Consider the following 15259-nt stretch of genomic DNA (forward strand, 5'->3'; position numbering starts at 1 on the left):
GGAATGGGTGACAGCTTCCATAACAGCTGAAATTCACTTGGGGCAAGTTCATCTCCAGTAAATCCAAACATGATGGAAAGGATTTGGATTATCACAGTCTCCGAAGAGCAGTGACCCAGAAAGCTGCTCTGCTGGACCTGTTCCCTGGATCCTGCTACAGAGAACAGGCAGGAAGGAACAGGAGGAAGACACTAACCAGCAACTAGAGACCAAAGAACTGCTTTAGACTAGCAATATGCTACCCCACCACCCGCACCTCCAGAGCATGACTGTAACTGTACATAATGTGCAATAAATTGGCTTAAAGAAAACAGGATTCACCTAATTTTGGAGCAAATATTGATGCTTCCCCCCCCCCTCCCCCCCAATTTATGTTGATTTCTTTCTTTTACTTCCTTATAGATCTGTGCCCTTCCTGTTGCGTGTAAACTTAGGGCCATTGGCAGAGTGCCATGAGCCAGTCAGGTAAGCCACTGCTACCAGGCAATAGTGGTGTGCTCAGCAGAAAGTGATTTACTGCCTCCCTGGAGTAGCTAGGTTAAATAACACTGGTGGAAATCAGCTATTCCTGTAGCAGATGATACTTCTGTTTATCGCATTATGTTGCAGACGAGTTTATATCATGCAGCTGCTCTGTGCATATGTTCCTACTACACTTTTAAGGGGGATACAGCAATCACTACGCATCGGAAACTTCTGCTGTAATAAAAATATGTGTGGGATGATGCTGGAGAAATTCCCTCCCTAGCAGCTTTTACACTGTAGATGCTGTTATTCTACACTCTTGGTTCCCTCATCTCCTAAGTTTTCTCCCCTTTCTAAAAATAATTCCCTTCTGAAACAAGAAACATACTCTGTTTTGTGGTTACTTTTGGAGACTGGAGTATGCAGGAGGTGGAAGAAAGGGGCAGTTCTGCGGGAGTTTTCTGAAAGTTATGGGCGCTAAAGGAATGCATGGCTTATTGCAAGAAATAGAACTGGAACCACCAGTGAAAAAAACCTAGCTTGGATACAGATTCACAGAATCACACAGAATCACAGAATCATCTGGTTGGAAGAGACTTTTAAGATCATCGAGTCCAACTGTTCACCCTGCACTGCCAGGGTCCCTAAACCATGTCCCTCAGCACCACATCTACACGGCTTTGAAACACTTCCAAGGACGGGGACTCCACCACCTCCCTGGACAGCCTGTTCCTGTGCTTCACAACCCTCTCTGTAAAGAAGTTTTTCCTGATATCTAACCTAGATCTCCCCTGGTGCAACTTTAGGCCGTTTCCTCTCATCCTGTCATTAGTAACATGGAGGAAGAGACCGACACCCCGTGATCTATCAGCCAGTGAAAAAAAGAGGAGCAGGTTGGGGGAGTTTTAAAAGCAGCGCTTAACACCTAAGCTTTAGAGGTTCTTGAACCTGCATGCATTTAGGTTTGGGTTTTGTGGCAGATTTCCCTAAAGCCCCATGTTGCTGTGCTGTCTTGGTAAGTCTTGCACAGCTGCTTTCCCCTGACAGAGTTGAGAGTCCTTTAGAAAATGAACATAACATTAGGACCAAAATAATAGCAGGTGAACGTACTGGTTGCCCAGGCATAAGTGAAGCATGCTGTGAGGAAGCAGCTTGCGCAAAGTCATCACTGCAGGTCAGTGAAAAAGCCAGGAAAAAAATGTCTTTTGTCTCCTGGCCAGTTCTACGCTCTGGATTGTGTTGCCTGCTGCTTGGGAGTAGGTGCAAACTCTGGATTTGACTACAAATACATTACAGGGGTGGAAGCAGCAAACTCCTTCATTGACTTCCTGAGCAGCCACCAGATTGCTGCCCCAAGCCAGCATGCTGATGTTGTGCCCTGGAGCTCCGTGCAACCGAGTCCCATGGACAGAAAGAAGGTGGGATCCCATAAGGTGCCCAGAAATGGCTGATGCTAAGCTTGTGGAATAACTTTTATTAGTTTTGCACGGTTGCAGAGGAAAACTAGTATTTTAGTTCAGAGTCTTACATGCTTATGGGAGGATGATCATACATACAGCAGAGCAATCTATCAAAAAAAGTAAGGAAGGAAAGTCTGTGGTCCAAACAATCGACAGGCTGAGGGCCAGATCTGCCAGCCTTAATCCTATTAGGTTGTTGGTGAAGCTGATGGGACCTGCCAGAACTGAGGTATGACCCCATAAATAGGAGCAAAACATGGTTTCAGCTGTCAAGGTCTTTTGGAGTAGAACAGGGTTAGTGAGCACAGAGGGAGAGTCTGTTCTCTAAAGCATGATCTGGAGAAGCAGTAGCATTTTAAAGGCCTTGTGGAAAAAAGGCTTTTAAGGAGATTACATCACAGCTAGTTTCTGTGTTAACACTCAGCTCTGGCATTTATCTTTACAATGGACACTCACGTCAGCCACTGCCCTCTGATCTGACTTTGTCACATGTTTTCCTAACCAGTGGTCTCCCAATGCAATGCTGTTTCTCCCTTGCCATCTGATTCTCCCTCAGCAAAAAAGACTGAATTGTTTTATGTTGATTAAATCACACGCTATCGGTTTCCGTCCCGAGCAAATGAGAATTGAAGCCTGTGCCTTGCAAGGCAGCCTCCTCCTCGCAGTAATAGTCATTCTGGAAAGCCTCACGGTCACCATCACATTTTCCTGCTCTCTGCCAGGATGGGCAGCACAAAGATAGTCCCAGTGACACTCTCAGATAATCCTAAGTGCTGCCTCCCCATGAGACCCTACGCCCAAGCAAACCCTAACATAGTTGACGGTCTGTTTTCCAAAATGCAGGAGTCATTGATCAGATTAGTGGGTATCTGGTTTCTGTAAGAAACAGGTCACAAGTGACCGAAAATTTGCTGTTGAATTAGCAGCCTGGAATTTATTGTAGAGGGTGATCTGATCTCCAGAGGTTCTAAGCACTCAGAAAAACAGGATGCTTTAACTTCGGTATGTAGGTATACCACCTTAACTTTAATGACACAGGTTTTATCCTCTGTTTACTTAGGCAGAGAGTCACTGTGGATAGAAAACCGAAATTCCTCTCAGGATGTGGGTTCCAGCCTTAGTTCTCCCCCTTGCTTGTTGCGTGATTTTGGAAAGATCTTCACCCCCAGCCTCTGCTTCTTTTCCAGGATGGGGACATTAGCCACAGCTTTCCAAACTGTTGCAAGATGTAGGGATAAAACGTGCAACGTAAGTCTGCATGCCAGCACTGTTATTCCTTTCCAATTCTCTATTAGGATAAATAGGTAAATTTATAAGTATTTCATCTACATTTCCACAAGAATTAGAAGTATTGCCTTGACTTTTCCAGCAATACCTACTGAAACAAACACAGCAGGGAGGTCACGGTCTGTGGTAGAACAACAGCAGCACAGCACTGACCTGGGGACAGTCATTCTCAGTTCTTTTGAACAGAGGCACCACTGAGAGGCACGGAGATGTGCCAGCACAGTACCATCCACTTCATTGCACAAACACACAGTCTGACTCTCCAGTGGTGAGCAACACGTACTGTTGATCACTGGCTATTCTTCAGCGGGGAAAAATAGGCGCTAAGGATCATCTGCTTGCCCCAGCAAACTGCAGGACTATGTCACATCACAGCAGTGAAAAAAGCCTTCTGGAGAAGCGGCATGAAAACACGGAACCTTCATGCTAAGTCTGTCTTTGCCATTCCAGCACTCTGACACCGAAAGCCTATTAGCATCTTTCCATCAGTACTGAACAAGCACGCGCGCACACACACACACACACACATACGTACCCACAGACATCTGTATATGTCCCTCCCCCACTCTACTTTGGCTGGAACAGCTTTCCTAGAGAGGATCTAACAACGAGTATGATACACAGAGGGGAGTGAACTCCCAATGCATTTTAAGGATGAACTTAACACCCATGACAGGCTGTAGTCAGCCTTGCAGACCAAGCGAGTACTGCAGCCCATCCCCTGCCAGCGTGCCCCGTGTCTGCCTGTCCTGTGGCCACTTCTCCGAGGAGCTGCCCCACTGTGTGAAGTTCTGGCTTCCCTGTTGCATCTCATAACAAGGTTGAAAAAAATCAGAAGCTTCTGTTTTGGTGTTTGCTGTGGTGGGTCCCCTGCCTCCTGAGATTCACGGAGCTCAGTACCGGTGTGAGCAACTTCAGCACAGGCAGGAGGAGGTTTGCTGCTATAAATCAAATATGGGGAGACTTCTTCAAGCTTCTTGGGAAAAGGGCTACCTTTGCTTGCAGGCTTACGGCACTGGGCCCTGAGGCATCTGACATCAGACAAAAGTAGTGACCAGTGCAAGAAGTAAGGGGTCACTTCCAAACTGGAATTCACTGGGGACAGGAGATGAATTTTCCAGAGCTCTCCTCCTCCATCACATAGTCAGCATCACCTTTCAGATCCACTGCAGTAAGATCAGTATGAAGACGAAGAGTCTTCTGGACAGTTGTCTCCCCTAGTCAAGTTGACTTTCTTTCAGGCTATTTCAGGGGTTGCTTTAGGGCAGAAGATGGGCTCATCACTAGCTCCCAGGTATTTCAGGGAGAGACAGGCTCCTGCAAGGGGTGGTGCAGCTGCAGAGGGCATCTCATGAAGAACTGATTGCCAAGGAGCAAAGACATGAGTACAAAACTGGCCTCGTCCTCCCTGCGTCCTCCCTTGTGACCTGCTGGACACCACTCACCTCAGATCAACAGCGAGAAAGTGCTTAGTAAACAGCACAAAGAAAGCATCTGTCCTTTCCAGAACAGGACACTCGCTGGGAGTTTGGCAGTTTGCAGAGCTCATTCACCACCTATCTGCATTTTTAGGTGATAAAAGCTCTTAAAAACAAGCCCTTAAAAATCTAGCCCTTGCTTTTACTAAGTCTTGGGCACGCCCGGATGAAATCTATATTCCAACAGCTGCCGTGAAGGCAGGTACAGCTGAAGCTGTTATGGTACTGTGGCAGTGGCAGCTCTATGGACACTAAGTACCCGTAGCGATAGCCCTCCCAGGCTGTTATTTCCGTATCTGCTGATACGTGCTCCTTTGTCAGTTTTGTTAAAGATGTATCATTGTTGGCAGAGGAGAAATAAGCCATGACATAGCGCTGTTTTGCACCATGGGTTCTTGTCCTGCCCCTCAGGCTGCCTCTTGTCTTTCATTACTATGTGGTGACGATCCGGCCATAGGCTCTGGCTCTTGCTCCCAGCACGGAGAATCCGTTATCCCCCTTGCTGTGTAGTGGTGCAGCTTCCTCTTCGATGAGTGGAACAACAGGACATAGCTGATCAGTTCTATAGCAATTACTTTTCACTTTTGAGTCTAAACATAGTAACGATCTTCAGCGCCTGGCATCCCTGAGCCTTAAATCCAAAGTTTACAGAGGTGAAAAAATATATATTTTAGACATGGTAACTTCTAGTGGCTGACAGGATAGTTGACTCTCTTGGGGTCTCCCAGCAGGCCAGTGGCAGAGGGATAAGCAGCACCCTGTATTCTCTTTTTGCCGTTCCCCGCAGGCTGGGTAAGATGCCTCCTTTGTGGGAGTCACAGCACATCACCATCAAGTTTTTTGAAAACTAAGCTCCTACATTGACGACCAGTCTTTCACCAGCAAACGATTAATAAGATACCTCAGGGCGGGCAGAGTCAATCCCACAGAAAGATGACAGATTTTCTTGGTTCTTTACGTAGATAGAGTCAAGGTCCAAATCTGCACAACTTCTTCAGGCCGAACAGTATTCACATGAGTAGTGCCATCGAAGTCACAGGCTATGAACTGTGAGTAAAATTCAGTGCTGCTGGTATGATTAATATATTATCTCTTAGATATTATCTTTTAGATTATCTTTTAGATCCTTAGCAGCTTTATAAAGAGCTCAGGAGCCTCCAGATAACAGCAAAGATTGGACAAGCCTCACATTTGCCTTCAGGGAAGGCAAATACAAAACCAGCTTCAGCCAACTGCAGACTGAATTTCCTGAAACATGTGGAGGAAGATTTGGAAATACTTGGAATATTTTCCTATTGTGCTAGTAGCAGCAGTTGCTAAGGCACTGGTTTGAATCCATCTCTGAAAAAGTAATGGTTTGCCTGTTGGGCATTCAGGCACTATACGGACAGAGTGACTGTAATACACTACAGTTTGGTAAGTAAGAATTCATTTTACAAAGAGAGCAATCCCTGTGTCTGAATTTTAGGGAATAGGCAGCTGACTATGCAGCAGATACTTCTGTTAGTAAATGGCATCTATATAACCATAATACTCCTGTTTGATATTACACAGTTTATTCCTTTTATCCTTCCAAATGGCTCAGTTATTGCTGAAAGTAAGGGCTACAGCTATTACTTAAAAGTGTCCCTGAGGAGACCAATTAATATGTCTCGTACCTAGTGCACTCTAGTTCCTTTTCCAAATTGTAATCAGGTTCAACTTAAGGGAAATAAAATCGATGACCTACCCAGAGTTAAATGGAACTGAAGTGTGAAATACCTTCCAAAACCAGGGGAAAACTTAATTCTAATAAAAATGAAACTACACTTACAAACGGATAAATTTTCATGCAGTGTCCTTAAGACATAAAATACTTAAAATGGCAATTACATCGCATTAACTGCGGCATGCCAAACACCCAACACAAAGTCCTCAGTCACCACTCAGTGTACGTTTCTATCTCTCTGAAAGCTAAAAGACAAGGTGTAGGCCAAAAGCAAGCAAAATGGCTACTGGTTGCTATCTGCACAGCAGTCTGGACCTGCACAGGCAGGTGAGCTTTTGCAGGGATGCTGCTCACCATCCCTCCCTACTGAAGCCTACTGTACTAGGCAGCCACTGCTGCAGAGTGATGCCCTGTAAAGCTGAGGTTGAGCACCTGCAGCTTGCCAAATCACACCAAGGGTTAAACCAAACTCTCCCTTTGCTGAACTGATACTCCTTTCTTTTTAGAGTGACTACGAAATAAGATTATGCACTGCTTCCAAATGGAAAGGAGAATGTCCACTGATGATTCAACAGAATCTGCTCCATTGGTAAAAGCCCAGTTTAACAGCAGCATTTCTCAAGGAACAGATTCTTGTGTAAAATATTTCTAACCAATGAACTGATGAAATACGAGCTCCATTTAAAAGACACTTCAAAACTATAAAATGATTCATTTTAATGACAACTAGAAATTCACGATTTGTTACTGTATACATGTGGTTACAATGCGATATGATTTACTAGTGGAAGTACTAAATTAACCTGCACAATTATTCATTTTCGTTAGTGGCATCAGTTATTAACCTAAGTTTATACTGTATTAACGGACACTGCGTACTCGCTTTGGGATAACATCCCAAATGTCCAGACCGCTGCTTCCTTGGTCTGCCATGCCAACTTAGAAATTACCTGTGAGTTGCAATTACACAGCCAGTGCAACACCTTTAGACCACGTTTACAACAAAGACAATGCACAAAACCTTTACAAGAACTTACATTTCTGTAAGTTCTGTGGGATTGCTTTAGCAAGGTCAGCTGCTTAGCCCTCCCTGCTAGAACAGCTTGTGCCAATTAAGAATTTACTTCTGACTTGTCAAGATGAGGCACAACTCCTTCTGCCAGGGGCAGGGGAACCCGCAATTACTTGTAAATCAGCAGCCTGACTCACTGACTCATCAGTAACTTCACTGAAGATTTGTTATCTTCTTAATCAGTGAAATGGTAGGCATGTACAAATGGACTGCCATCCATACAGGGAAGTAATGTCTGCAGCCTAGCCAAGTCCTTTTGCTTAAACAAATAAAAAAAAAATAACCAAGCTGTTGGAGTATGCATCTCAGAGTAGAAAGGACTGTACTGCAGCATCAGTTTAATATCTGATGCTTCATTTCTCAAAATTAGACAATGCTTTTAATCTATAGATTACAGAACTTCCACTGATTTCTGCTCCGCAAAATCTGGCCTGAGGCTTTTACTTTTAAATACTTCAAGATGTATGAGCGAGTGCATTTTCAAGAGAGTGGATTTTTCCATAATATGGATTTATTACTGCATGAAAAATTCAAAACAAACCTGCAAGGTCCCAGATGATGGGGAACATTCATCACTTGCCTAAATATAAACTAGACTTGAAATTTCAGAATTTATTTTGGTGAAAAACTCTGAACTGGGAATGTGATGGAAGCTGTGACTGACAGTCTGCACTAACCAGTGTTTTACAAAGATAGACAGAGTTTACAACAGCCCAATATAAGGGACGCTAGGTGCATGAGTGACAGCAGAATACTATCATGAAAGTATTGGCACGAACCTTTCCAGTCTTGCCTGCTTTCTAGTCACTAATTCAAGTTTTCAGACTCAATATAATATACCAGATGTCCAAAATGCTTCAAACCTCATATTTGGTTGTTGCTTAAGAAATCTCCTCACCCTAATTTTCTCTTTTCGACTGGGGGGTGAGGACTTGCAACATTTATTCCCGCACCATAAATACTGTACTAAATGCAAAAATTATCAGGATTTTGAAGTCTTTACATCTTTGGTGATAAAATCAGAGATGCCTGCAGTTCGAGGCAGGAAATCTAATAACTGCATTCTGAATAAGGTGGGTGAATTCTGCCGAAATCCCATCTTGGATGCTTAATGATTTGGTACACTGTGCTAACAGAGAAAGCAGTGTCTGTCATGTGAAAACAACACAACGGGGACATGGACTAGACTCTGCACATGCCATCATCTGCGACTCCAGGCTATGGGGCTGGGTTTACATCTAGATTTGAAAGCCTAAAAAATTCTACTGCGAGTTCTTAGACTCACAATCCTCCAGTCAAATGAAGTGTATGTGGGAGAAGACAAGACTTTTGGTTTTGCTTCGTAAATTATCAACAATGCTCTCACACAAGACTGTAATTCACAGTTTGACAGCTGTGTTACTTGTGAAACAGGGCTCCCCTGTTTCAGCATTCTGTTTGCATTTAAAAAAATCACTCTAGACCAGACTTGTAGTAAAACAATACTCTCTCACAGTAGCTGTCATTACCATAAATGTCTTGTTGTAGGAGACGATGTGTCCCCTGCCATTTCGGTGCTACTGTAGTTCTCTTCCACTACTAGTTTTGGTAGTTGCTATCTGGTATGAAGCACAGAGCAAAACATTTTCCCCATATTATAAAACAAAAACAACACCATCTGTTTGCTAACAATCCCTTTGTGCATCAGCACTTGGGATAAGTCAATCCAAGACTCCTTAAGTGTGCCCAAATATCTCAAAAGTACTTGAAGAAGAACCCGTCCTTCTGGTAGAATGGTGGTAGATAAAGGCTGGTCCTGCCAGCTGAGCCCTTAGGGTCAAAACTGCATTTGCAGCAGCTCTTTGGAAAGGTGCAAAGCATTCACGGGACAAAAGGCCTTTTTTCTTCTTTTTCCCCAAAGGGAAACTTAAAGTCAGAGCTCTCTGAGACACTCAACCCATACTGCAGCAGGTACACCAAACTGCCCACCAAAGCAAATTCTTTCGCACCTCGTGTTTGAAAACACGGGGTGGCCTTCAGGAGGATTTCAATTCAGTCTGCAATCATAACCTCCTCTCAACTCCTGGGGGACAATTACAGGCCTCTGCCAAGGACAAAAGTCCTTTAGGCGTTATGTAGGCAAGCACATTAACATAGATACCCATGCAGTACAAGAAGTGATGTGGTGAGTGTCAGGACTACATGCAGGTCTCCTACTTGAACGGCTGTGTAAAGATAATGCTCAGCATGAGGCTCAAGCTCATTCTCTGGAGCCACACTGGGTCACTCTGTCCATTCTACCACCAGGATTTAGGTTGTAGAAAAGCCTTAGGAAAAAGCATTTTTTTGTTATTTTATGTCCCAGAGTGATATGGGTTTTATTTCTATAACAAGTTCCTGCTGTGAAAGGCTACGTTGTTAACAGTCACCAAGCCAAATCTGCAAATTTTGGTTGCTTTAAAACCCTTTCAAAGTTTAAGAAGTTCCAGACTGTTCCTGTATTTCAGACTGCTGCCTATATACATACATTGTGTCCATCTAAAAGATCTGAACGTCCTTAGCTTTCCTACTTCCACTGAAGGGACCCAGCACACTCTCTGAAATTAAACTATAGATCTCTGCTCATGTAATTGCCAAAAAGTTGCCCTCTTCCTGCAGTTGGTAATTTTTACTCTGGCATTTTCACCAGCCCAAATATTTAGTTAATTAGATGCACTATCTCCAAAGATAAAGATTTCACCTTGAAAACAAAATCATACAATTACAGCCAGGAGATTAGAGTCCTCTGCAGTGATGTCATTCACTTTGGCTTTGCACTCACTTGATTGGCTTTATCTCAACTGATAGCTCAGCCCAAACCTTCACTCAGGTCAGAAGCTGTGAAGACCTCACCGTGTGCCTATGTGCAAGTGTCCCATGAGTCAGAGGTTGATTCATGTATCCAGACTCAGCTGTGCTAATACATCTTGTACTGATCTCAGATAAAAGCTTTTATTTAAGTCTCCTTCTCTAAATTTTGACTGAAGCGATGTTTGGCTGAACACTTCCATCATCCAGAGAGGGGACGGCAGTACCACGGACTCCTCCACCCAATACGGAAGATGGGTGGAGCAGAGACCAGCAAGTAAGAAGCTCATGCTGAACATACTTTCTCTTCCTTGTACCATTTTGAAGAAGCTGATTCTGAAATGTTTTTTCCTCAGACCTCACAGAGGTTAAAACTCATACCGATTGCAGTGTATGTCTAGCTTTAACACTTGCCCGTTTTGAAAGCCTTGCTTCTATTTCCAAATAAAGTCTTTTCTTCTTTGCAATGCCCCTGCAGAAACCTGCGTGCTCACAAAGCATTTAAGGGTTGACAACAGCAATATTTTAGATTCTGAAGGGTCGACATGATTTGAACTAGCTTAATCTCATGGGTCTGTGAAGCCGGGTTAGAAATGCTGCCTAAACAAGTACTCCATCCACCTTGCCTTAATCCTGATTGAAATCCAGAGACAAGGAGGAAATCAGAAGGAGGAAAAAAGAAACAGTTAATTAAAAGCCAGGTTCTGAGCATCTCTATCTCCCTGAGGTCATCATAGCCACACCTAGGGAACACACTCAATTTCATTGAAAGTTCCTCCTTCCTTTGCTGTCAGCATCTAAGCTGAGTTGGCCTTAGGCCTCTCAGAGCCTCATGAGCTTTCCCTTCACTTCATCAATGAGCAGTTTTCTAGTCACGGGTTAAAGAGCAGGCTGATGCTTGCATAAGGAGAGTTACTGCGGAAACATCAATATGACAGACCATCTGGAGGAAACACAGCTGGCTCAGCGACCATGTCTCCTGACAGTCCCCACCACTTTGTCACACAGTCCCAACCATCCTAGTTAATTCTAACATGGGTTGTAGTCCCTCTCCTTGAAGACCCCCAGTAAGGCACACGTCTGTAACCAATGAAGATAGCAGTGTCTTAGTGAGACACCAACAAATTGCATTTGGAATGAAGCTCAGGAAACTCAAAACTGAAATGCTCCACATGTCCCATTTTAGAGAAAGGGACAAGGCTAAACTAGCAATACTGAGAGACCCAGCAACGATGGGGACCAGCGTGGCTGATCCTGGCCTTCATTTAAGTACTGTAAAGCAGAGCGATCCACTGGGGCAGACAAGGAGTCCTCCCTTTAGTGGATATACTGCCACGAGGGAATGTCCCACGACAGCTGCAGAGTGGATGCAGTGAGGGCAAGAACAGGGGTTGGACGGGACATTGGAAACGCCAGAGGTCTGTGTGGAAGAGTTAGAAGCATTGGAAAAGGAGGCCGAGGGTCATGGCTGAAGGAGGACAAAAGCAGTCTAGGTTTTACTCCCTGGGGCCTGGAGTTCTGGTGGCAGAGGCATTCTCTGAATTCACCTGTCCATAACTTTGTCCATATTGGGAAGTATATGGGCCACATGATCTAATTTAATTTCCTGTATTCATACTGTGGAATGAATTATATGCCTCCTCAGGGAACACTGAAACACACCCCACACATTCCTGTTGTAAATACATCACTAGAGCAGTGAGATCTCTCCTGAAGCCTGGAAAGTTGGTGTTTCTACTGCTGCTCATATATTTAGACTGACGGCTAAATTGTGTAAAACGAGAAATTCCACTCATTTTCTGTGGAAGGCATTAGCTTATTGTCCCTCAGAGTAAAAACATTTACTAGTTACTATATGTGAATTCTGGAATTCACAGCATTTAACAGATTTTGTATACATCTATTTGCAGGAAGCAGAGCTAATGATTTGTTGCTGGATCAACCTGTCAATACCAAAATGTCTAAAGAGACACTAAACGCTCTGTAAGTGTTCCTGAAAGTCCTCAGCTGGCCTTCAGCACAATAAAAACCTTTCAGGGAGTGATACAGCTGCTCACAAACAGTTACCCAGTGCCATCACATACATCCAAGTAGGGTTTGCAAAACATTCAGGTGGAATTGACAGAGAGGGTCCCCTGCTTTTCCACAGCAGCAGCTAGAGACCAGACAGGACATGCTGTAGAGCACTAGATGTCTTCATTTAGGAGATGACTGAGCTGTCAGTGTCTGTAGTAACTGGCTGGGCTGGAATTTTTTATCTGTTGGTTTTAATCATCACATCCAAACCACGACAGCTGTTTTAGAAGGATGTAGAGACGATCTTAACCTCCATCAATGTTCAGTTTGATTGCAAAAAAAACTTCTAAGCACACTGCCTAGCAGGCTGCAGCCTTTTCTGGCTCACAAAGCTCTGAGAGCAATGCCAGCATCTTTATGAAGTGCCTCATGGGGCAGACACTGTACCTTGTAAAGGTAAAAAACTTGCAGCTTCTGGGCTGCTGCTTTTTTGCAGAGGTCTTTCCAGTACTTAACTTTAATCACTTAAAAAGTGCAGTGTGCAAGTCTAGCATCAACTACTTAACAATAGCTTGTCTTGTACCTTTGGTGCCCTCTCCTCTGGATGCCGTTTAAAAGTGGTGTCTATAACATCAATATTTAACCATGAGGCGCTTTCATTCTCACAAGGATGGAGATTGCTGTACACATGGGCTAAATCACAGTGCCTAGGCAGCTGACAATAATGAAAGCATCTTTCAAGATGAGCACTTGATTGCTACTCTAAAGCTTACTGGTGGAAGGAATGCGTAATATGTTTTTTTTTACTGCATTTGAAATGAAACAACTTGGTTAAATATTAGTTACCTGAATTTATATAGCTCATTTTTAGAAACGGCAATCCAGCCTCAGTAAGCATCAGGCTATCCCAGTCACAGGCCCATTTGATTTCTCTTGTGTGATTTTGCAATGTGTGACAGATTTCTTTTTTTCTGACATGATTTCCTTCCCACTTCATGGGAGACAAATCCACGCACTCAGACCAGGTGCCTGATGGCAGTCTGGGGAGGGGAAGCAGCCTGACAGTGGCGCTCTCCTCCTGGTGCAGCTGAGCAGCAGGGCTCATCCCTGTGCCAGCACTACTCTGCCACATCTGCTCTGGGCAAGAGCAGCTCCCTCAGGGCAACTGGGTACCCCAGGCACAAGAAAACAACGTGGCAAAGTACTTTATTCTCTGACTGTGAGACAAAGATCGAGAGAATTTTCGATATTACTGTCCATGACACTTTCCTGAACATTGAAAGAGCTTTTTCCTGCTATAAAAACCCTTTATCTCTGCTTTCCAAGCTGCCTTTGTACTTCCTTTCCCTCGTGTTTCACTGTTGTTGTGTTTCCTGCCTTTGCCTTAAATTTCTGGCAGAAAACACAATGTAAAATTCTGCCAGTCCTCTGCCTGGCTAAAAGCTGTGCAGGGCCCTTCCTCATGTCTTCTGCACAACTGGGGATGGCACTGATATAGACAAACAGCCAAATTATGCTACTTAATGATTTCTTCTCCCTTGGGGGAAGCGCTGAGAAGGATACTAGATATACTTTGCAACACTGTTCCCAGGGGAGTTTATCTAAGCAGGGAGAAGAATTAATAGGCAGTCTTTTAGGGAGAAACAAATTTGTGAAAACATAGAAGCATTAAGGAGATTTGCTGGAATATCAAACACATGGGACCTAAAAGTGTCTGCAAAAGGTCCAGCTCATGTTCCTGCACCCAGCCAGTGCAGGGAATGCTGGCAAGTTCTATCCCACTGTGGAGAGACTGCCTGTCTGGGGACCTCTGACAGCCATCGCTCTCCAGAAAGGATCTGTGGTCAGGCATCACAGAAATACTGATGTGGAAGGAAGCTGGCAGAGCTAGCCAGCGGGAACTGCAGGCACAGGGTGTGCCAGACGTAGGGGTGCATAGCTGAAAATTAGGAGAAGCTCAGATAGGCTGGATAGGAGTTGGGAGCACTGATTTGTATGAAGTGAAATAGATGAGTCTTAGCCTGTATGCATTAACGGGAAAAGTGCTCACTTGCCATTGACTCTTGCCACTTTTGTTACAGTTGTAAGCAATTTAAAACCAGTGAGCCTGAGTCACTGCTATGTATATACTGTGTATAGATATACTGTAATCCAGCAGAGCTCTGGTGTCTTGAAGACAGTCAAACCTGCAGGATGGTCTAGGCAGAGTATTTGCATTTTTGCCTGGTTATAAATTAATTTTCCTTGGACCACCCAGACCTTCAAGGTACACAGCTGGGAAAACAGGAGGCCATGTAGCATAAGGGGAAGCACAGCACTGTCTCCATAGGAAAGCATTTTGCAGAGCTAGGGCGTCAGGGAACCATTTAAAGCTAGGGAACAATGTATAATACAATGAAAGGAGGGAATTTCTCTGGCTTTCCTCCAAAAGCCAAGCATTATCCATTGATCAAAAAAACTGATCTTCATCTCTACTGAGAATATTTTTTCCATCATTTGCTAAGCGGAAAATGACAAATGAGCGAGCTGTGCCCTTTCCCACCTCCTTTCTCCTTCTGTTAGTCCAGGCATCCCCATGGCTTCACCTCCCCCCAGCACTCCACAGCCATACCAGAGGCTACTTACTTGGCACCACTAGCAATCTCGGAGGTGGTGGAGGTGGAGGAGGCGGTGGTAATGGTGGAGGTGGCCTGCACTGGCAAATTTGCTGGCAGCTCTCTGTGACTTTCTCTTCTACAGGCTTGGAGCATGACTTCTGGGGCTCACCCCGAGCGATCTGTGAAGAAACAGGTCACTGCATGAGCAGCAGAAGCAGTGAAAACTGATTTTCCATGAATGTGTTTCTTGGACTTGAGTACCCAAGCAGCACCTCAAACCTGTACTCAGAACTGAGCTGAAGTTCCTGAGCAAAGCCGCTACAAGGAGATCTTTTCCATACACGATCCAC

General features: G+C 44.3%; 1 protein-coding gene across 1 annotated transcript in view; it reads right to left on the minus strand.

The window, feature by feature from the left end:
* The window catches only part of PRIMA1 (proline rich membrane anchor 1), a gene marked incomplete at its 5' end in the record, with an annotated part of 44867 nt that extends 29779 nt beyond the window's left edge, over positions 1-15088 (minus strand). The window contains one exon of the mRNA XM_010141890.1: positions 14938-15088. Coding sequence (XP_010140192.1) covers positions 14938-15088 — 151 coding nt within the window. The remainder of the gene's footprint in view (positions 1-14937) is intronic.
* Positions 15089-15259: the final 171 nt, after the last annotated feature.

Source organism: Buceros rhinoceros, unplaced genomic scaffold, assembly GCF_000710305.1.
Source record: "Buceros rhinoceros silvestris isolate BGI_N320 unplaced genomic scaffold, ASM71030v1 scaffold5188, whole genome shotgun sequence".
NCBI classification, from domain to species: Eukaryota; Metazoa; Chordata; class Aves; order Bucerotiformes; family Bucerotidae; genus Buceros; species Buceros rhinoceros.